Source organism: Gadus chalcogrammus, chromosome 4 (assembly GCF_026213295.1).
Source record: "Gadus chalcogrammus isolate NIFS_2021 chromosome 4, NIFS_Gcha_1.0, whole genome shotgun sequence".
Classification (NCBI taxonomy): domain Eukaryota; kingdom Metazoa; phylum Chordata; class Actinopteri; order Gadiformes; family Gadidae; genus Gadus; species Gadus chalcogrammus.
In genome coordinates, this window is record NC_079415.1 from 1,726,344 (window position 1) to 1,747,240 (window position 20,897).

Genomic DNA, 20,897 nt, shown 5'->3' on the forward strand with positions numbered 1-20,897 from the left:
TCTCTCTCTCTCTCTCTCTCTCTCTCTCTCTCTCTCTCTCTCTCTCTCTCTCTCTCTCTCTCTCTCTCTCTTTGTAAATCTATAGTCCATACGTTCCTTAATCCTTTACTGTGTTCCTCTTTACTGCTGCCCCCGCTCGATTCCAACGGCTTGGCCTGCTCGAAGGTTAAGGCACTTTGCTTCACTTCCTCCCCTCTTCATCTGCGATGTAGCTCACGTTGTGAATGAAACGCACACCGAACACAGGGGGTCATTGCTGTGGTACACCGCAGTGGACTTGGGTCGGGACGGCAAACCACAACTTTCTTAGCTATTCGTAAATAAATGCCAGCTTTGTTGCTTTAGGAAACAACACAGGGTTTAGAGGACGGGGAACTGCTCGGTGGGTTAAGAGTTTAAGTGCTTTGGAAATGATCCAAGACATCTTCATCTTCCTATGTATTAAACCCTCGTCTGTGATTGCAAATTAGCGTTCTTTGCAATTTAGCATCAGCCTGTTGTTTCGTACACACGGTGTTACTTCCCATGTAGAGAGGTTACAAGCCAATTTCAAACCTTTTCCATGTGGATATTTAAGCAAAGACAGAACAGAGTACTGACTCATCAAAACGAATCAAAACTGTTTTGCAACATTGATCTCCTTCTGTGTGATTGTGTGTGTGTGTGCCTGTGTGCCTTTGTGTGGCCTGATGTGCGTTCCCTCATCAGTTTGGAAATGTGCGTGTCTGTGTGTGTGTTTGTGTGACAACATGCCTGTGTGTGTGTGTGTTTGTGTGTGTGTGTGTGTTTGTGTCTCGATGTTAGTTTCGATCAGTTTCGATATGTCTGTGTATGTGTCTGTATCTGTATCTGTGTCTGTGTCTTGGTGTGTGTGTATCTGTGTCTGTGTGTGTATCTGTGTCAGTGTCTGTGTCTGTGTCTGTGTCTGTGTCTGTGTCTGTGTGTGTCTCTGTCTGTGACTGCGTCTGCGTCTGTGTGTGTCTGTGTCTATGTGGAAGCGTGCGTGGCTCTATTGCAGTCGTACCCGTTCCACCGCGTGCTGCGATGTGATCAGCGTGCCGATAGGCCGGCCGGCCTCAGCTCCCAGAGTAGACACAGATGTCCGCCTGATAGCTCAGTGGCCGTTGTTCTTGTGCCCCGACCGGCCGCCCAGGGGCCTACGGCGGGATGACACAGCCCCCCTAAACTCATTGTTACCCTGAGCAGCTCCCCTGTGATGCTGGCCCACAACCCTCCACACGCTTTTACTCTCTTTCTTTCTCCTGTGATGAAAAAGTAAGGAGGTCACGGTGTGAGGGTGGACGTGGTTGGGTTTCGGTTGATTGGTTTCCTCTGCTGATGTGTAGAGTCTAGACCAGGGGTGCCCAACCAGTCGATCGCGGTCTACCAGTAGATCGCCGACAGATCCCAAGTCGATCGCGAGGGGTGAAGAAAAAAAAAAGATTTTTTTTTTTTTTTTTTTTTAATAAAATTAAATTTGCGCGGGACATATACGCGCGGTAGCGCATGTGCTGTTAACAGCAGTTGAAAGCCGTCAACAGTAGTTACACACTCCTAAACGTTGGCATGGCTGAGGGGAAACAAGCTAAGACCTACCATTTTCACCCTGAGTGGGAGGAAGATTATTGATTATCGTTGAGAAGGTGCCGTGCGCAGACGGAATGAAACCCCCACTGAAGTCCGTAGGTTCACGATACAACCCCCCCCCCCCCCCCCCCCCCCCCCCCCGTCAACAATTGTTCTCTACCCCCCCCCCCGCTTGAAGGTAGGTTTGCTGGTGGATCTCGGGAGGTTGGCTACTTGAAAAGTAGATCTTGGGTCAAAAAAGGTTGGGCACCCCTGGTCTAGACAGTATACGAGTGGGGTGGCAGGTGGCTCAGGAGGTAGAGCGCGTTGGTCGGCTGGTAACCGGAAGGTTGCTAGTTCGATCCCCGGCTCCTCCTAGAGTGTCGAGGTGTCCCTGAGCGAGAAACCTCAAAAAAACTGCTGCCTGTCGCCTTGCATTGTTGACAACGCAGTCATTGTGTGAATGTGTGCATGAATGGGTGAATGGTAGGCAATATTGTAAAGCGCTTTGAGAGGCCACTGGTTAGAAAGGCGGCAGGCTACTTAGTAGTAATGGTTAACGTTGGGTTGGGTGGGATTACTGCGCCGAGCGTAGGTGAAAAGGTGTTTCTAAGATATATGTCATAACCACACCAATGTTGAGCGAAGCTGAATGCTTGGGCTTAGCAAGAGGTGGAGCGGGTTGACATCTAACTGGAAGGATGCTAGTTCAATTCTGGTCGCCTCGTCGAGGTGCCCCTGAGCAAGACACTTCACCCTAACTGCTCCCGAAGAGCTGGCATGGTTGACTCCGCCGTCGGTGTGTGAATGTGTGCATGAATGGTGGTGTTGGTCGCTTTGGATTAAAGCGTCTTCTGAATGTAAATTTAATTTAACTCACCTGTTCAAACTCGCACACTCGCACACGTCTAACTGATCACTGTTTTGATTGTTTGTTTGTTTTGTTTTGTCTTGTTTTTGTTTTATTTATTTCTTATTTATTATGTTTATTTATTTATTTTTTCCACAATGTCTTTTATTTTATTTTATTTTTTTAACGATTTATGATGACTATATGCTCTGTAAGGTGACCTTGGGTGTCTTGAAAGGCGCCTCTAAATTAAATGCATTATTATTATTATTAAATGTTAAATGTTCAGCGACCAGTGTGTCCAGCCACCACCGCAGCACAGCCCTATAACCCGCTCCCCCTCCCCCCCAGACTCCAAAGCCATCGTGGACGGCAACCTGAAGCTGATCCTGGGTCTGATCTGGACGCTGATCCTCCACTACTCCATCTCCATGCCCATGTGGGAGGACGAGGACGAGGAGGACGCCCGCAAGCTGACCCCCAAGCAGCGCCTGCTGGGCTGGATCCAGAACAAGGTGCCTCAGATGCCCATCAACAACTTCCACCGCGACTGGAGGGACGGCAAGGCCCTGGGCGCCCTGGTGGACAACTGCGCCCCCGGTGAGCGGAGCACGCGCTTCCTGCTTCCTGTCTGTCCCCGGGCCAATCGGGGAGGAGGACGGGGGAGAGTGTAGAACGCAGATGGAGCATGGGGATTTGATTGTATACTATAGTGTTAGGGTTGATATAACGTCGTAATGTAAAACCGTTTACAAAACTTGACATGGCGTGAGAGGACATTGCATATCATTAGCCTCATAGCATAATTGCTTCAGTCATATTTTAAAGTTCATCTTGTGTTTAGCATAAAATATCAAATAGATGACTCAGGCAGATAGTGATTATGGGATTTAAAAAGCCCTCTGATTGGCTTAGGATAGAGCCAATGAGGCACATTGATCAGCGCAATATGAGAGTAGAGTTAGGTTAGATATCACAATTCGGCCAAAATATGACTTAGTAAAGAACAATACATGAAACGTGAATCCTGCTTTCGAATGCCTGGTCTCAAGTGGATCTGTCGTTTGCGTCATTCCGGATCCTTCTACTTGAGTTAATACTCGGTAAACAGGATCTGAGGAAGGGTTGTGAAGCTCGCGAGAACGCATTAGAGAGGCGGGAATTGAGGCATGTGTTGGGGCTGTTGGTAGTGGTGGTGGTGGTGGGTGGGTATGGGGGGGGGGGGGGGGGTCTCAGACATCTGGATGAGGATAAAACAAACTCATCTCAGAGGAGTCTTTGGGATCAGCCCACTTACTGAGCATGTGTACCACTGCTGAAACATTGTGTTTTTAATCACAGTGACACAAGAGAACCACAAGTGTTACGACAGCGTTATCTCTAAAGTGGTGTTCTTGTTTTAGAGAGGGGGGATAATCCTTTTATTGGATTATTCAGGGTTGAACTTTTTCAAACTTTCCAAAGGGGGAGAGAAAACAGCGTTTGTTCATACATTCAGATCTGGTGATTCTGTGTTGGTGATACACACTGAACTGTCAGAATTGGCTTTTTTCCGTTGCTCTTTAAGTGAATAACAACGTTAGTCACATCCGTCCATTTATGGATTTATTTTCAAAAACACAAAGACAAATGTTCTTCGGATGACACAACTTTAGATAACGACATGTCTGCGATAATAATGCCAAAAATAACTTATCGCCAAAAACATTGGAGTGGAGTTGACCTTTATAGAGTTTCCATGCTGCATTTATATAATGCAGTAATCCAAAACTATTAATTTCTCCCGGGAGGCAAATAAACCCAAGAACTCCATGTCCTTTAGGGGCTTCCGTAGGGACGCCTAAATTATCATTGGTCGATTCTTACGCAGCAACCGTACAAACCGTAATCACTGGTAGGGTCACCGTTCTGTCAATCAACTCCTAACACCCGCCCTCTCCTCAGGCCTGTGTCCGGATTGGGAGACGTGGGATCCGAGCCAGCCCGTCGAGAACGCCCGGGAAGCCATGCAGCAGGCAGACGATTGGCTGGGAGTGCCCCAGGTAACGACCAATCAGAGTCGAGCTTTGCCCTGTACACAGGTTGCCTTGACGACCTGTTTCGACCTTGTGTTCAGTTTGGTTCAGGATAGAAAATAATACAGTATACAATAGAATACGATAAAATATAATAGAATACAATAAAACAAAATAGAATACATTAAAACACAATCTAATACATTAAAACACAATAGAATACAATAAAACACAATTGTTGTAGAGGTTCGTGCTGGAGCCACAAACTACCAGGAACAAGGATTAATTTCCTTGTCACTTTATTGTCACAAGCAAAGCGGGTTTGGTCGTAGTGATGATTGGCATGGTTCTAGACGGACAAAGAAAGAGTTAAATTATAACATTTATCTTAACAAAACATAAATATGGGCTTTAAATCAAATGAAATACTTTTACATTGCAGTACTTCATAACATTATGGAACAAAGTTTAGAATAAGCAGTGCTGTGTTGGTTGCTGTGGACTGAGGGTTAAGAGAGCAGAGTGCCAAGGCCTGTTTTTATAGCTAGCACTCAGACGTTTAACACAGAAACTGAGAAAAAGGAAAATCTGCCTTTAAGCGGTTCAGTGCAGTTTAAAACTCTGTTACTAATCCAGATGGATTAAAACTCAAACCCATTACTTTACCAGCCGGGAGTCATTTAATGAAGAAATACCAAAAAAAAAGAATCTGTACTTATCATTGTGTAGCATCTTCTCCTAGCTATGCTTTCTGTCTACGGGGAATGGGTTAACCTAGTGATGGTTAGTGCTTGGCACTTGGTTCCATGAACATCCTTACTGTACCGACAGAGATATCCAGTATTGTTGTTTCTCTTCTTCTGACCAATGTACTCATTGTAAGTCACTTTGGATAGAAGTGTCTGCTAATGCCCTAAATGTAAAGGTACTGGTTTGGGGGGGGGGGGGGGGGGGTGGTGGAGTTTGTTCTTTGAGTGCATTTCAATCTGAATATTCTACACCCGTTATTCCCAAAACAGTTCCTATTCATAGCGTAGCTAGCAAGTCCTGTCTGCACTCTACCTCCAGTCCGACAGCCCAGGGTTAGGGTTAGCATGGGGCGCTACGTCCAGACGTGCTATCGGCCCCTCCAGGTTATTTCCAGGAGCTCCCCTTTGGGCCCCAAGGCCCGCGGTCTAATTTAGCTCGCCCACCACGTCTCAATTCTAATGGTGGAGAGAGAGAGAGAGAGAGAGAGAGAGAGAGAGAGAGAGAGAGAGAGAGAGAGAGAGAGAGAGAGAGAGAGAGAGGAGAGAGAGAGAGAGAGAGAGAGAGAGAGAGAGAGAGAGAGAGAGAGAGAGAGAGAGAGAGGGAGGGAGAGAGAGAGAGAGAGAGAGAGAGAGAGAGAGAGAGAGAGAGGGGGAGAGAGAGAGAGAGAGAGAGAGGGAGGGGGAGGGGGAGAGAGAGAGAGAGAGAGAGAGAGAGAGAGAGAGAGAGAGAGAGAGAGATGGTGGGTGGAGAAGGGGGTGGACAATTTAATTACTAAATGAATTAAAGGTCTCAAATGGTTTTTCCTTATTTTGCCTCATGTCCTCGATTTCGCAACCATGAACCATTTCGCACCAGAATCACAAATGACGTTTGTCGTCCCGGTTGGGATGACATGAAGGTATTCAGTGGGTCGGTCGGTTGCAGGGGGTCCATTAAGACAACAAGTCAGCAAACAACATCATGACAATACGATAGAAAAGACACCAACAAACCCAGGCGTAGTCCGCCAGAACCGTCATGAAGGGAGGGGTCTTCAGCGCCGCCCCAGCAGACCAGTGACCCTCTGACCCCCCCTTCCCTCCCCCTTACCTCTCCCTTCATTCCCCTCCCTCACCCTTTCCTCTCCCTACCCTCCCCCCTTCCTCCCCCTTTCCTTCCCCTTTCCTCTCCCTCCCTCACCCATTCCTCTCCCTTCCCTCCCCCCTTCCTCCCCCTTTCCTCCCCTTTCCTCTCCCTTCCTTACCCTTTCCTCCCCCTTTCCTCCCCCTCTCCTCCCCCCTTCCTCCCCCTTTCCTTCCCCTTTCCTCCCCCTTTCCTCCCTCTTTCCTCCCCCTTTCCTTCCCTTTTCCTCCCCCTTTCCTCCCCCTTCCCCTCCATCTCCTCCCCCTTTCCTCCCATTCCTCCCCCTTTCCTCCCATTCCTCCCCCCTTCCTCCCCATTTCCTCCCCCCTTCCTTCCCCTTTCCTCCCCCTTTCCTCCCCCTTCCTCTCCCTCTCCTCCCCCCTTCCTCCCCCTTCCTTACCCTTCCTCCCACTTTCCTTCCCTTTCCTCCCCCTTCCTTACCCCTTCCTCCCCTTCCTCCCCCCTTCCTCCCCCTTCCTCCCCCCTTCCTCCCCCTTCCTTCCCCCTTTCCTCCCCCTTCCCCTCCCTCTCCTCCCCCTTTCCTCCCCTCCCCCCCCCCCCCCCCCCCCCACAGGTGATCGCCCCTGAGGAGATCGTGGACCCCAACGTGGACGAGCACTCGGTCATGACCTACCTCTCCCAGTTCCCCAAGTCCAAGCTGAAGCCCGGGGCGCCCCTCAGAGCCAAGACCCTCCACCCCAAGATGGCCAAGGCCTATGGACCGGGTGAGAGAGGGGGGAGGGAGGGGGAGAGGGAGAGGGGGGAGGGACGGAGGGAGAGAGGATGGGTGAGAGAGACTGAACCGATGGACCAAAGAATACTTGATGGGAGTCGAACCGTAAAAATCTGATTCATTCCTCAGATTTGAAAGACTTTGCCTCGGGTTATGTGCTAACACTCTAACGCTCGCTGAGGTATAGAATAACACCGTCATGGTACTCAATAAAACCATACCTCCTTCTGCCTCGGGAGTCCATGGCACCCAACCGTACGATGGAATGGCCTTAGTCCGGTTCCTGTAAGATGCTAACTTGTCCCGCTGCCTCAGGCATCGAGCCCAGGGGCAACATCGTGCTGAAGCCCGCCGAGTTCCTGGTGGAGACGGTGGAGGCCGGGCTCGGGGAGGTGCTGGTCTACGTGGAAGACCCCGAAGGACACACCGAGGAGGTACGAGCACAAATCTGTCACCATGTTTAAAACCCCTGCCCAGTGATCTGTACCATGCAAACATGATGAAGGCCTACAATGGCCGAAACATGTCGGCAACTTTTTAAGACTTCTAATATGAATTAGCCTATTTATTAAAGCTTTTTTAACTTTAAGAAGAGTGCCTTGGTCAGCCTATCTTTTTTAGAAACAATGTTTTTGTATACCAAAGAGCCCCTTCGCACGAACTGATTCACTCCATCAGAACCACGCCGTAGCCCTCTAACCTGTCCACCTTAATAATCCACACCTTCCCCGACTTCCTTACCCCCCAGGCCAGAGTGATCCCCAACAACGACAAGAAGAGATCCTACTCCGTGGTCTACCTTCCCAAGGTGGAAGGCCTGCATAAAGTAAGGACAAACACTCATCTCGAGTTGGGGGACCCGTGTTTAAGAGGGAGGGTGCGGAGTTGACCGGCCCCTCTCCTGGCTCCTCTCCCCAGCTGAAGGTGCTCTTCGCCGGGCAGGACATCGACCGGAGCCCCTTCAACGTCAACGTGTCCAAGGCCCTGGGGGACCCCAACAAGGTGCAGGCCCGCGGCCCTGGGCTGGAGCCCCAGGGGAACGTGGCCAACAAGCCCACCTACTTTGACATCTACACCGCAGGTGAGGGCCCAGAGACCCCCCCCCCCCCCCCCCGATGGAGAACCTCAGGTCCCCTCGTTCTCTGTTTCCACCGGACGTAGAGATAGTACAAGATAGTACCAGGAAACAAACTGCCAATCAAAGACGTGTTTCTTCAATGTAGAAATCGGCAATAGAAAGGGGTTGTGGCCCAATCCCATTTATACCCCTTCCCCCTTCCCCTTACCCCTCCCCCTTGTTTTGAAGGGGGAAGGGGTAAGGGGAAGGGGGAAGGGGTAAGGGGAAGGGGGAAGGGGTAAGGGGTAAGGGGAAGGCGTAAGGGGTAGAAATGGGATTGGGCCTGGCCCAATCCCATTTCTACCCCTTACCCCTTACCCCTTCAAAACAAGGGGGAGGGGTACGGGGAAGGGGTAAGGGGTAGAATGGGATTGAGCCTGTGTATATAAATGTAATGTAAAATGTAATGTAGTGTTGTAGTATATTTATATCTTGGTAAATGGCGGTTCTAATATTGACATTATTACTGTTATTCGCTAACGTCCCCTGTTCTGTGTTCCCAAAAACATACAATACGTCAAATGGTTTCATAACTTCCGGCTTTGATTCCAATAGACAATAATCAACCAATAAATCAATTAATCAATCAACATTATTGATCAATCATGATGTAGTGCTTTTCATAAAAAAAACATGTGAAAGAAAAGTGCTTCCCAAGTGCTCTGCGTTGACCCGCGTGGCTCGTTGAGACCCCGGGAAGAACGACTCCACTTCAGAGCCGGGACAGTCACGTGACCTCCTGCTCTCTCCCCTGGCCCCGCCCCCCAGGGGCCGGCGCGGGGGACGTGGGCGTGGTCATCGTGGACGCCAACGGCCGGCGCGACACGGTGGAGATCGTGCTGGAGAACAAGGGGGACAGCGTGTTCCGCTGCACGTACGGCCCCGTGCTGGAGGGGCCCCACGTCGTCCACGTCACCTTCGCCGGCCAGCAGGTCCCCAGGAGCCCCTTCACCGTCCACATCTCAGAAGGTAGGCCCCCCCCCCCCACACCCCCGCCCCCCGCCGCCACCGCCGCTGGAGTGCTGCAGTAAGAGCGCGGGGATATTCAGAATGTTTTTGGTCTGCACTCGTTTGTCATATTTTGGTTTATAATGACCCCGCTGTCAAAACGGTTAATTTATGTTTTTTTTATTACGGGACAAATAAGTATTCTTATGTTTTGTTTCATGAATAAATGACTAAAATAACCCAATCTTCAACTAGCTTTGCCTTTTAAATATAATTCAAATAAATTCACCATAAATGAACCCTTTACAAAGTAGATTCATTATAAACTGTAAACTGTAAGAATCGCTAACTCTGAACTCTAATATGTGTGCGTTTTCAGTTTGAACTCTAATAAACTAACCGACACGTTTACCAGAACCCAACTAAAGGTCTGTTGGGGGTCAACTCCTGGACTGCCCAGTTCCTGGGCCACTTCCTGCTGGTGGATGACCACTTCCTGTCCTCTGTGGTGCCTTCTTATTGGTTGTGGGGCTTGTCTTTGCGCTGCTATCTTGGTTCCGGTTGGCTGTCGGGTTCGGATGGGGGATACCTTTGGTGTGGATGGGATGGGCGGAGCCTGGAACCTCCAACCACCAACACCACCACCCCACACCCCCACCATCACTCTACCACCAACACCACACACCACCACCACCACCACCACCAGCACCACCACCACCTACACCACAAACCTCCACCACCACAAACACCACCACCACCACCACCTCCAACACCACCACCACCTCCAACACCACCACCCACACCACGTCCACCTCCTCCACCACCACCACCTCCAACACCACCACCCACACCACGTCCACCACCACCACACACCCCTCCCCCAACACCACCCCCACCACCTCCAACCACCACCACACACCCCCACATCCCTGTGCGCGACTCAAGGCCCCGATATCCGTACAACGGAAGCTAAATTGGCGCGTTCGTCCGCACGGGCTCTCGTTGAGGCTCAGCTCAGCCGCCGCGATGCGCTCGCTGGGCTGTTGAATGACACGAGGGGGTCTTCTGGAAAACGACCCCCGCGGGGGGGGGGGGGGGGTCCCGAATCAAAGTCTGTGGTTTTGTCGACTAAACGAAAGCTTGTTGACGAGTCCAGCAGCCATTTTGTCTGTTTTGTTGTGCCGACACCCTAACTGTGGCCTTGGTCGTCAGCGTGTCGCGGCCTTGACCCTGGGCGCCCGGAACCTTCCTCAGCTCCGCAGAGCGGCCCGGCTCCACCGCCCGGGGCCCCCGCCCCGCACGCCCCCCCGCCGGGGCGCTCCCCGTCCGCTGATAGGGCGAGGGCCAGAGCCCCGCCCCCGACGCCGCCCAAACCCCGGCGACCAAGTCAGTACAGGCTGGGGGGGGGGGGGGGGGAGGGGAGGGGCCATGAGAGGGTAGCGATTGGATCCCCTAGCTTGCGTTAGCCTGGCGCTTCCTCAAACCCCGCCTCCGTCTCAACTGAAAAACACCCCGACCCCCCCCTGCCTCAATGACCCCCCCCTGCCTCAATGACCCCCCCCTTCCTGCATCAAGGGGGTCGCTCTTCTTCTGCTGGCTGTGGCGCATGCGCTGGTGCTTTGAGGCCTGTTGGGCTCCTTCCTCTTCCTGTGCATCTCTCCACCTCTTCTCTCTCTCTCTCTCTCTCTCTCTCTCTCTCTCTCTCTCTCTCTCTCTCTCTCTCTCTCTCTCTATCTCTCTCTCTCTCCACCTCTCTGTCTATCCATCTCCCTCTCACTCTCACTCTCTCCCTCTCTCTCTGTCTATCCATCTCCCTCTCACTCTCACTCACTCCCTCTCTCTCTGTCCATCCCTCTCCCTCTCACTCCCTCTCTCTCTGTCCCTCTCTCTGTCTCTTTCACTCTGTCATGATGTTTCAGTGCTATGGACGGCCATCAACTTGTGTGACTGCAGCTGTGAGAGAGAGTGGTAATTGGCGTGACACCATTTGGATTTCATTACATTACATTAAACCAGAGCCAATCTCTCAGGGCCCGGAAACAACAAACTGGAAACCCATGTTTGTATCTTCTAGGTTCCGATAGAGCAGTGGGTCCCGACCAATCGGTCGGGACCCAAAGGAGGCAAGAACCCCCCCTTATATATTTGGGGGTGCAGGAGATTGCTGTGATTTGAGGATCCATTTTAGCAAACCGTTGCTCTTGTTTGAACAGACGTCCTGTATAAACAAATGGACTGCCTTATGATTCATAGACACAAGCAAACACTTAGTGTGTTGAGGAGGGAGGCGATAACGTTCACCAGGACCGTTTATATCACCCACAGATGTCCAAGACAATAGCTGTGGAAGCAGATGCACAAAAGTGAGAGCTGTGGTCGCAAAGACTTTGGGAGTTGGAAAGCGGATCGATAGCAGGCCATTAAAAGTTGAGAACCTCTGCAATAGAGTGAGGCTGAAGTGAGGGATGGGGTGAGGGAACACCGGGAAGAGAACGTAGGACTTGGCAAAGGTGAGGAATTGTTTGGATAGACTTGTGTTTGTGGCTGTTGACTATTGAGCCCTCAGGGAGAATTAAGTTGAGTTGAGGTGAGGTTAGGGTAATTACAATGGGGGGGGGGGGGTTCGTATCAAGGAGGATGGAGGTTATTGCCCTTTTTGGGTGGAACGGCAAATCTACATTTGAATGAGGAGGAAAGAATGAAAAAAGTCAAAAAGAAGTCAAGTTGTCCTGAGAGAATAAAAGCCAGAATACCAAGGTTTGAAACTTGAACCTGGAAACTTGAAATCCACACAGTTCAGCAAAGGGCAACACAGCACAGAGCAGTATATTGCGCTGTTTATTGCACATTTGAGCCTTCATCATCCTCATCATGTTTCCCTTCGCTCTTTGCTTACACCCTGACCTCCTCTTCAAACCAAAACTGCTGAATAAGAACTGTCTGTTTCGCGGTTATTATTCATTTGTCGTTCATTATATTGTAAATCGTCATGGTTTCACCCAGTGAAAACCTTGGAAGTGCTTCAAACTATGTTTTTTGAAGTATCCACACAAACGAGTCAAAACTGAGTGGCCACACCCCTGAAACCCTTGCTTTGTGTCCCTCTTGTAAACATGTAATTTGAAAGATATTTGCAGGCCATATAGTCCCAATCTGTTTAGTGGAGAGATGGCAGATCCACTTATATCTAAATTAACTCATCCAGAGATAATCTAGGAACATCCAACGTTTCAAACAGAGCCTCATTTTGACTTCACAAGCTTAAAAACATCCAGTTGTTTTGAACTACTTTTGCTTCTCCTTCTTCATGTGACTCTGCTCTGAGTCCACACTCCTGACTCATTTGTGTTTATTTCCAGCGTTAATAACCTTTGTTTCCCTCCCGTCTACTTTCAAACCTCGGCCTTCTGTCGTTTCTTATTTCCCCCCCTCGCTGGCTGCAGAAAACCTCGCTTCTCGTAGCGCTGTCGTAAACGTTCAAAGCGACTAACGGCCGTTCACGGGCAGTGTGCGTGTGCTGATGTGTGACAGGGTGGGGGTGTGATTGTGGTGGTGATGTGTGGTTTTTTTTGTGTTAGAGCTGGGCGCTATGCTTCAACTTGGCTTCATGAACATGAGGCAGACATGTTGAACAATAACAATAAGAATTGAAATCAATTAGAATTAAAACATTTGATACAACGCTAAAACTGAAAGGAAATACAATTCTGATTTGAGATTTGATCTCAATGTTTAATACAGTAAATAATATCGCCCAGCCCTAATTATGTGTGTGTGTCTGTGTGTGACTCTGTGTGTGTGGGTAAGCTTGCGTGCGCGAGTGTGAGTGTGTGTGTGTATGTGTCTGTTTGTGTGTTTGTGTGTAAGCTGGCGAGTTTGAGAGTGTATCCGTGTGTGTGTGTGTGTGTGTGTGTGTGATTTTGTGTGTGTGTGTGTACCACATGACAGCTCTATGACGTCCACGAGTCCGCTATCTCCCCCTACGTGCTAACCTTCAAATGTCCATTGTTCCCTGCCTGCGTCCTGATTGGTCGGTTCAGCCTGCAACCCCAACGTGTGCCGGGCCTCCGGCCGAGGCCTCCAGCCCAAGGGGGTCAGGGTGAAGGAGGTGGCCGACTTCAAGGTCTACACCCGGGGCGGCGGCAGCGGGGAGCTGAAGGTCACCGTCAAGGGACCCAGTGAGTAGACGTCCGAGTCAAAAGGAGATTCTGTGCACGCTTTTAAATTATTTTTTATTATTTTATTTTTTTTACAGATATACATAGCATGTTCCTTTTAGTTTAATATATGTTCCATAATACGGAATGATTTTGGATATGTTATATAAAACAATCGATAATAAAATATAATAATCATATGTCGTTGAGCCAGCGCCTACTTTTCATAAAAAGTTCCCATTGTGAGCATTAGTTCCACAAACCCTGCAGCCTTCGCCTCCTCCTCAACGCTCGTGTTTCGCGCTCTTATTTTGACAGAGGGCCAGGAGGAGCCGGTGGCGGTGCGCAGTGCGGGCGACGGCGTGTTCGACTGTGACTACTACCCGCTGGTCGTGGGGAAGTACCTGATCACCATCAACTGGGGGGGGCACAGCATCCCACGCAGGTAGAACCCCCCCGCCTTAAAGACCCCGCCCCCAGCCTTAAAGACCCCGCCCCCAGTCTTAAAGACCCCGCCCCCAGTCTTAAAGAACCCGCCTACAGTCTTAAAGACCCCGCCCTGCCTTAAAGACCCCGCCCCCAGTCTTAAAGACCCGCCCAGTCTTAAAGACCCCGCCCAGTCTTAAAGACCCCGCCCCCAGTCTTAAAGACCCCGCCCCCAGTCTGCCTATGGGGCATAGTGAACCAACAGAAATAGTAGAAAGTAATCAAATCTGTTTGTGTGTGTGTGTGTGTGTGCGTGCCTCTGTGTGTGTGTGTGTGTGTGTGTGTGTGTGTGTGTGTGTGTGTGTGTGTGTGTGTGTGTGTGTGTGTGTGTGTGTGTGTGTGTGTGTGTGTGTGTGTGTGTGTGTGTGTGTGTGTGTGTCGTGCCTCTCTCTCTGTGCGCGTGCAGCCCGATGGAGGTGCTGGTGAGCGAGGAGGCGGGCCCCCAGAAGGTGCGGGCGTGGGGCCCCGGCCTGGAGACCGGCCTGGTGGGGAAGAGCGCGGACTTCGTGGTGGAGGCCATCGGCACTGAAGTGGGGACCCTGGGTAGGTCTGACCCGGGACCACAGTCCCCTCCCCTCGGCTCCTTGGTTCCCTTTATGCAGGCGCACACCGGGACTGAACTCACAATGATGACTTTGAATTGAAGCCAAAGTAGACTTGAGTCGGATCCAAAGTGAGTGAAGTGCTGCAGCCCCCTACATCCACTCTGTGCTTGGCTCTGATAACGACAAGAGATGATATTACTTTTTGGGGTCGCACTTCAACAATGGAGCGAGAATTGTGTTCTGTGTGCTCTGGTCTTCACAGTGAATTCACACACATGGCACCTAGGAAACATAAAGGGGTGAGGGCAGGGGTATTCGATTAGATTAGGAAGGGGGCCACAAAGCTGAAGTGACTTTTAATCTTTCAAGCAACCAGACTGAGAAGGAAAAATTAACAAATGCTGGTTGTACAACCAGCCATTGGCAGCCATTGCTCTCAAAGTGTTGATAACTCCCTGCGGAACAGTCTAATGAACGATTTACTGTTAAGAATTATTGAAGGAGAAATAATGTATGAATGTATCATCAAGGGACTGGAGTAATTTAATTATGATAGCAAAATAGAGAACATATATAGGTTCATATTTATTCTTAATATTTACAACATTTATTTTCTCATTTTGTTTTATGTTGGAATGTGGGATGCGTTCCTCGGGCCGCAAAGCATCCTAGGGGCCACATTTGGCCCGCGGGCCGCCAGTTGAATACCCTTTGGGTTAGGTTTGCTGATAATAAATCAGGTTAGACTGTGGACATTGGGGATAGAACCTGGGACCTTCCCTACTGGGAGTCCAAACACTCCAGCCAGGGAGCAGCCAGCCCTCTGTCCGTGAGTTTGTGTTACAAGAAACCTGATTCTGTCTGCCTGGGGAGCCCGGTTGAGCCATGTCAAAACACTAATGCGATGCTTTTCCTTGCAACACGGGCTGCACAAAACAATAGAAAGTACCGAGCCAGAATGAGGACCAGATGTCTTGTCACTCGTGAGCTGCATCTCGATTGAACCACATTAAACCGCATGTCTTTGACATGAGATGGACGTTGACACACACAGTTGCACGGGGGGTCTGTGGGACCATGTGCAGAGCAGCCGGTCGGAGCTGGATCGTCAAACTAATTGAAAAGGCCTTTGAAAGAACATAGTTTGGTTTAACTCCCAGTGGAAGGGCTCTGGGTTCGGCTTCCCTGATCAGTGGCCACTCAAAGCGCTTTTACTTAATTATTAATTATTTATTGCCTAACATTCAACCATTCGTGCACCGAAGGGTGGTGGTGGTGTCAACGGGGGTGTCAACCATGTAAGGTGAAAGACCCTTCTGCAGGGCAAATTCAAATCACTGGCAGAACGGGCCGGGGGTACCCAGTCTAGTAATGACCGGTATCCAAGGGTTACCGCAAGTCACGTTGGATAAAAAGTAGGGCTGTCAAGCGATTAAAATATTTAATCACGATTAATCGCATTAATGCCATAGTTAACTCAGGATTAATCGCGATTAATCATATTTTTTTCTCTATGCTAAATATCCCTTCTTCTTCTAATTCTTTGTCCCATTCATTTTTCTCATTTTAATGCTCTTCTCAACATGAAGTGCATCGGCTTGCCTTGTGCAAATGTTTTTTTATTGATAACAACATTGGCATATACTGATCAAAACAGGACGGTACAAAAAAAAAGCCTATAATGCAATTAAACGATGAACATACAAAGATATGCCTTGAACATAGCAGTCAGGCTACTGATTCTTTGTTTTGAGCCCAAAAATAAATTAAAAATAAATAAATAAAATTGCCTTTAAAATTGGTTTGCGTTAACGCCGTTAATAAAAGGTATCCGCCGAAGGACTCACTACTGAACCGAGACGCAGGAGGTTCACCCCCGTGCGTCCCCTGACGTACCGCACTAACGACCACTTCCTGTCCCGCAGGCTTCTCCATCGAGGGCCCGTCCCAGGCCAAGATCGAGTGCGACGACAAGGGTGACGGCTCGTGCGACGTGCGCTACTGGCCCACGGAGCCCGGCGACTACGCCGTGCACGTCATCTGCGACGACGAGGACATCAAGGACAGCCCCTTCATGGCCCACATCCTCCCCGCGGCCAACGACGTCTTCCCAGAGCAGGTCGGCGCCGCGTTACTCTCTGCTCCGCGTTACTCTCTACTCCACGTTACTCTCTACTCTACGTTACTCTCTACTCTACGTTACTCTCTACTCCATGTTACTCTCTACTCTACGTTACTCTCTGCTCCACGTTACTCTCTACTCCACGTTACTCTCTGCTCCGCGTTACTCTCTACTCCACGTTACTCTCTACTCCACGTTACTCTCTACTCTACGTTACTCTCTACTCCACGTTACTCTCTACTCTACGTTACTCTCTACTCTACGTTACTCTCTACTCCATGTTACTCTCTACTCCACGTTACTCTCTACTCCACGTTACTCTCTACTCTACGTTACTCTCTGCTCCACGTTACTCTCTACTCCACGTTACTCTCTACTCCACGTTACTCTCTACTCCACGTTACTCTCTACTCCATGTTACTCTCTACTCCACGTTACTCTCTACTCCATGTTACTCTCTACTCTATGTTACTCTCTACTCCTACGTTCCTCATGTCTCTCGAGCAGGGTTCCTCAACCTTTTTATTACTTGGGCCCGGATGTGGGGATGGGTGGGGGGGGGGGGGGGGGGGGGTGGGGAGCCGGCCTAACCTAATCTAATGAAGACAGATACTGAAGGAAAATTATTAAGAATATAAACACAGTTTTATTAATAGACAGTAACAGTCTTAAAGTCTACCAACACGACTGTGGTGTACTGTGTAAACGTGAAGCCAATAAAAACAAAGACAAGCTTGTTCATCGTCTGTTAACAGTATGCAATAAGCATATAGAAAACACAAACTTTTTTTTTTCCGGGTAGTCTTTATTTCTAAATCTCTGCGGCCGCGTGGCAAATGCTCCGTGGCCGGTAACGGCCCGCGGCCCGGTGGTTGAGAACCCCTGCTCTAGAGAACCCCTGCTCTAGAGAACCCCTGCTCTAGAGAACCCCTGCTCTAGAGAACCCCTGCTCTAGAGAACCCCCTGCTCTAGAGAACCCCCTGCTCTAGAGAACCCCTGCTCTAGAGAACCCCTGCTCTAGAGAACCCCCTGCTCTAGAGAACCCCTGCTCTAGAGGCCAAAGCATGCAGCTGTGGCGGCCGGACAGGAAATACAGTTTTTCGAATTTTCGATTTCTAACCCTCATGTCCGGAATAGGCATGTGATGTGGTCCGTTTTATTAACCATGTGATTCTATTTATTTTTTAAATATCAACCAAAATTTGCCCTAACTGTGTGCTTTGGTCTTAATATACTGCACATGGTGTGATGTGTTATGTATGGGAGGGTATATTGGTTATTGATTGAGTGATTGACCATATCTCTATATTTGGATCGCCCCGTCCTAGATTATCCACATGAAAAGTATTTCAGGGTTATGATTTCAAATTGTCAAATATGGTAATGGGGAATTGGCGTTAAACCAGAAAGGAACTGAAAAGGTTCCTTTGTGTTCTGCTTCCAGCGCGTAATGCTCGACGTGACAGCCCATAACTTTGTTTATACATTTTCATAACTTAGTTGATATACTTGTCATTCACCATTTAGAGTTATTCACGCTTCGTACAACATGCATGTTTTTTGTCCACAAAACAAAATACCTCTTAATGACTCCCCCCTGAACACCAAAGTCTTCCTTTATCTTTCCCACTCATGTAACCAAAGCTTACTTTGTAGTATTCATACTTTAACCTGTGAGTGTCTTCAAGTACCACCGTAGCTCCCGTTTACCCGCGGCCCGTCACATTCACGCTAACGTTAGGAATGCTGTGCTTGAAACTCTCCAGCGCACCAAACGCTTTGACAGAAAAATGTCCGGAGGGCTTTGTAGATATGCCTCCGCTATCAGTCTTCGTGCTTTACCGTAATCCTCCTGACTCTCTGGGAATGTTAATCCTCATCCACCTCCTTTAGGTTCAATGCTACGGCCCAGGCCTGGAGCCGACCGGCTGCATCGTGAACAAAGCGGCAGACTTCTCCATCGATACCCGCGGAGCCGGCAGAGGAGAGCTGAGGCTCTACGCCCAGGTGAGGGCCGGCCGGAGGTCGGACGGTTCAGCCGAGGTTAAGGAGCGCTGCGTGCCATTCTAGTGTCTGGTGTCTGGCCCGCGGTGCCGGACCCCAGAGGTAGAAACCATGTGTGGTTTATCAAGTTCTCAAGTTCAGCTTCAGCTGAAGCCTTCACATATTTATTACAGTAAATGTTGAAATTTTTCGATTTGCTTTTCGTCGTGTGTGAGCGATGGATCAGGATATCACAACGTGTGATATTAATGCTTCGTCGGAGGCTTGGATTGTGTTTCTATGAATATGGAAACACTTAAAGTGGTGGACACAGTACAACACAAACATCCTCTCACCAAAGCTCCACAGACATATTTGGAAAGGAATTATGATTCATGTATAAATATCGTGTTTAATTGAGGGTGACTGTCAATCAATGTTTATCGACCATTAGAACTAATGTTTAACAATTAAACCCATCTGTCATTGTTGTTATTGGTAATGTTGTGGTTGGAAAGCCCTACCTCACTCCTTCCAACTCGAATAACTAAACGTCCATCACCAAACATTTTGCACCTCCCTCCCCCTCTTTCAGCCATCAAAGCAAACATCATTAGGGAATAATTTGCGTCTACTATCCACCGTTTTGAATCCTGTTTCTGCCCTGGCAGGATGCGGAGGGCTTCCCTATCGACATCCAGATCACGGACAACGGCGACAGCACCTTCCTCTGCGTTTACATCCCCAGCAAGCCCATCAAACACACGCTGATCATCACCTGGGGGGAGGTCAACGTGCCCAGCAGCCCCTTCAGGGTACGGTGGACGGCGGAGCTGTCATTCACTCATCCATGTTATGATTGAGCTTTGATTCATTCATTCATAAGTGTTGTTAGGCATCACTATGACTGAGCTGTGTTTCACTCTTTCTTAAGTGTTGTTAGGCATCACTATGAATGAGCTGTGATTCACTCTTTCATAAGTGTTGTTAGGCCTCACTATGACTGAGCTGTGATTCACTCATTCATAAGTGTTGTTCATTTATACGTGTATTTGGGCCTCATTATGATTTAACTTTGATTCACTCATTCATAAGTGTTGTGATTGAGCTTTGATTCACCCATTCATAAGTGTTGTTGGGCCTCATTGTGACTGAGCTGTGATTCACTTATTCATAAGTGTTGTTGGGCCTCATTATGACTGAGCTATGACTCACTCATTCATAAGTGCTGTTGGGCTTCATTTTTATGTTGCTTTGATTCACTGATTCATAAGTGTGTTGTTTGGCCTCATACGAATGAACTTTGATTCACTCATTCATAAATGCTGTGATTTAGCTTTGATTCACTCATTCATAAGTGTTGTTGGGCCTCATTATCATGGTGATTTGATTCACTGATTCATAAGTGTGTTGTTGGGCCTCATTGTGACCGAGCTGTGATTCACTCGTTCATCAGGTGATGATCGGGGAGGGCAGCCACCCAGAGAACGTGAAGGTGTACGGCCCCGGGGTGGAGAGGGCCGGCCTGAAGGCCAACGAGCCGACCTACTTCACCGTGGACTGCAGCGACGCCGGCCAAGGTCAGCCAGGGGTCACGACCTTTAATGGACATTCAGGGGTCACAACCTTGACTCAACATACAGGGTTCACGACCTTTACTCAACGTCTTTCAAAGGCTCCTCTGAACTAACTTCTGTCTGTTCTAACTTCTCTATCTGTTGTTGGTGCTGCTGCTGCTGATGATGATGATGATGATGATGATGATGATGATGATGATGATGATGATGACAGCAAAGCTGATAATGATGATGTATTGGGATGATTAGGATGATTAGGATAATGATGATGATGACGATAATGATAGTGATGATTGATTAGGATGATTACTATAAGGATGATGATGATGAGGAGGAAGAGGCTAACAAGAATGTTGATTGAAGAGGATGATGACGGGGATTGATGATGTTGAGGACTTTTATACAAACAACATCCTCTGTATGTGTCTCTGAAGCATAATGTTATAATCAACCAAAACAGCTCAACAAATAGGCCATCATGACGACAGGTCTCGAAAAACAAAAACAAACAATGTGAAAATGCACTTAACATCCCCAGCATCAAGTGGGAGTCTAAGATAGATAGATAGATAACATTTTATTAATCCCCCTGAAGGGAAATTCCTTTGTCACACCACAGCATCAGTGGAAAACACAGGATATAATGGAATAAAAATACAAAGCAGTGCCAAGGAAAACGAAACTAGATGCTAAAGTCAATGAGAGTGGATTTACCCACGCTGCGTTCGACACCAGACCCTCGGGCCTAGTGTTAAACACAGAGTCGTGGGTTGTTGTCATTCAGGGGACGTCAGCATCGGGATCAAGTGTGCCCCCGGGGTGGTGGGACCCGCGGAGGCCGACATCGACTTCGACATCATCAAGAACGACAACGACACCTTCACCGTCAAGTACACCCCCCCCGGCCCCGGGAAGTACACCATCAT

The 20,897-nt window shown here is 49.0% G+C and overlaps 1 protein-coding gene across 1 annotated transcript in view; it reads left to right on the top strand.

Moving 5' to 3' along the window:
• LOC130380409 (filamin-C-like) overlaps positions 1 to 20,897 on the top strand; it is a 51,161-nt gene that overhangs the window by 17,545 nt on the left and 12,719 nt on the right. The window contains exons 2-17 of the mRNA XM_056587599.1: positions 2,768 to 3,016; positions 4,361 to 4,458; positions 6,878 to 7,028; positions 7,352 to 7,470; positions 7,785 to 7,862; positions 7,955 to 8,117; positions 8,922 to 9,122; positions 10,314 to 10,487; positions 13,142 to 13,279; positions 13,577 to 13,703; positions 14,151 to 14,287; positions 16,215 to 16,408; positions 18,305 to 18,418; positions 19,066 to 19,209; positions 19,851 to 19,974; positions 20,756 to 20,896. Coding sequence (XP_056443574.1) covers positions 2,768 to 3,016; positions 4,361 to 4,458; positions 6,878 to 7,028; positions 7,352 to 7,470; positions 7,785 to 7,862; positions 7,955 to 8,117; positions 8,922 to 9,122; positions 10,314 to 10,487; positions 13,142 to 13,279; positions 13,577 to 13,703; positions 14,151 to 14,287; positions 16,215 to 16,408; positions 18,305 to 18,418; positions 19,066 to 19,209; positions 19,851 to 19,974; positions 20,756 to 20,896 — 2,352 coding nt within the window. The remainder of the gene's footprint in view (positions 1 to 2,767; positions 3,017 to 4,360; positions 4,459 to 6,877; positions 7,029 to 7,351; positions 7,471 to 7,784; positions 7,863 to 7,954; positions 8,118 to 8,921; positions 9,123 to 10,313; positions 10,488 to 13,141; positions 13,280 to 13,576; positions 13,704 to 14,150; positions 14,288 to 16,214; positions 16,409 to 18,304; positions 18,419 to 19,065; positions 19,210 to 19,850; positions 19,975 to 20,755; position 20,897) is intronic.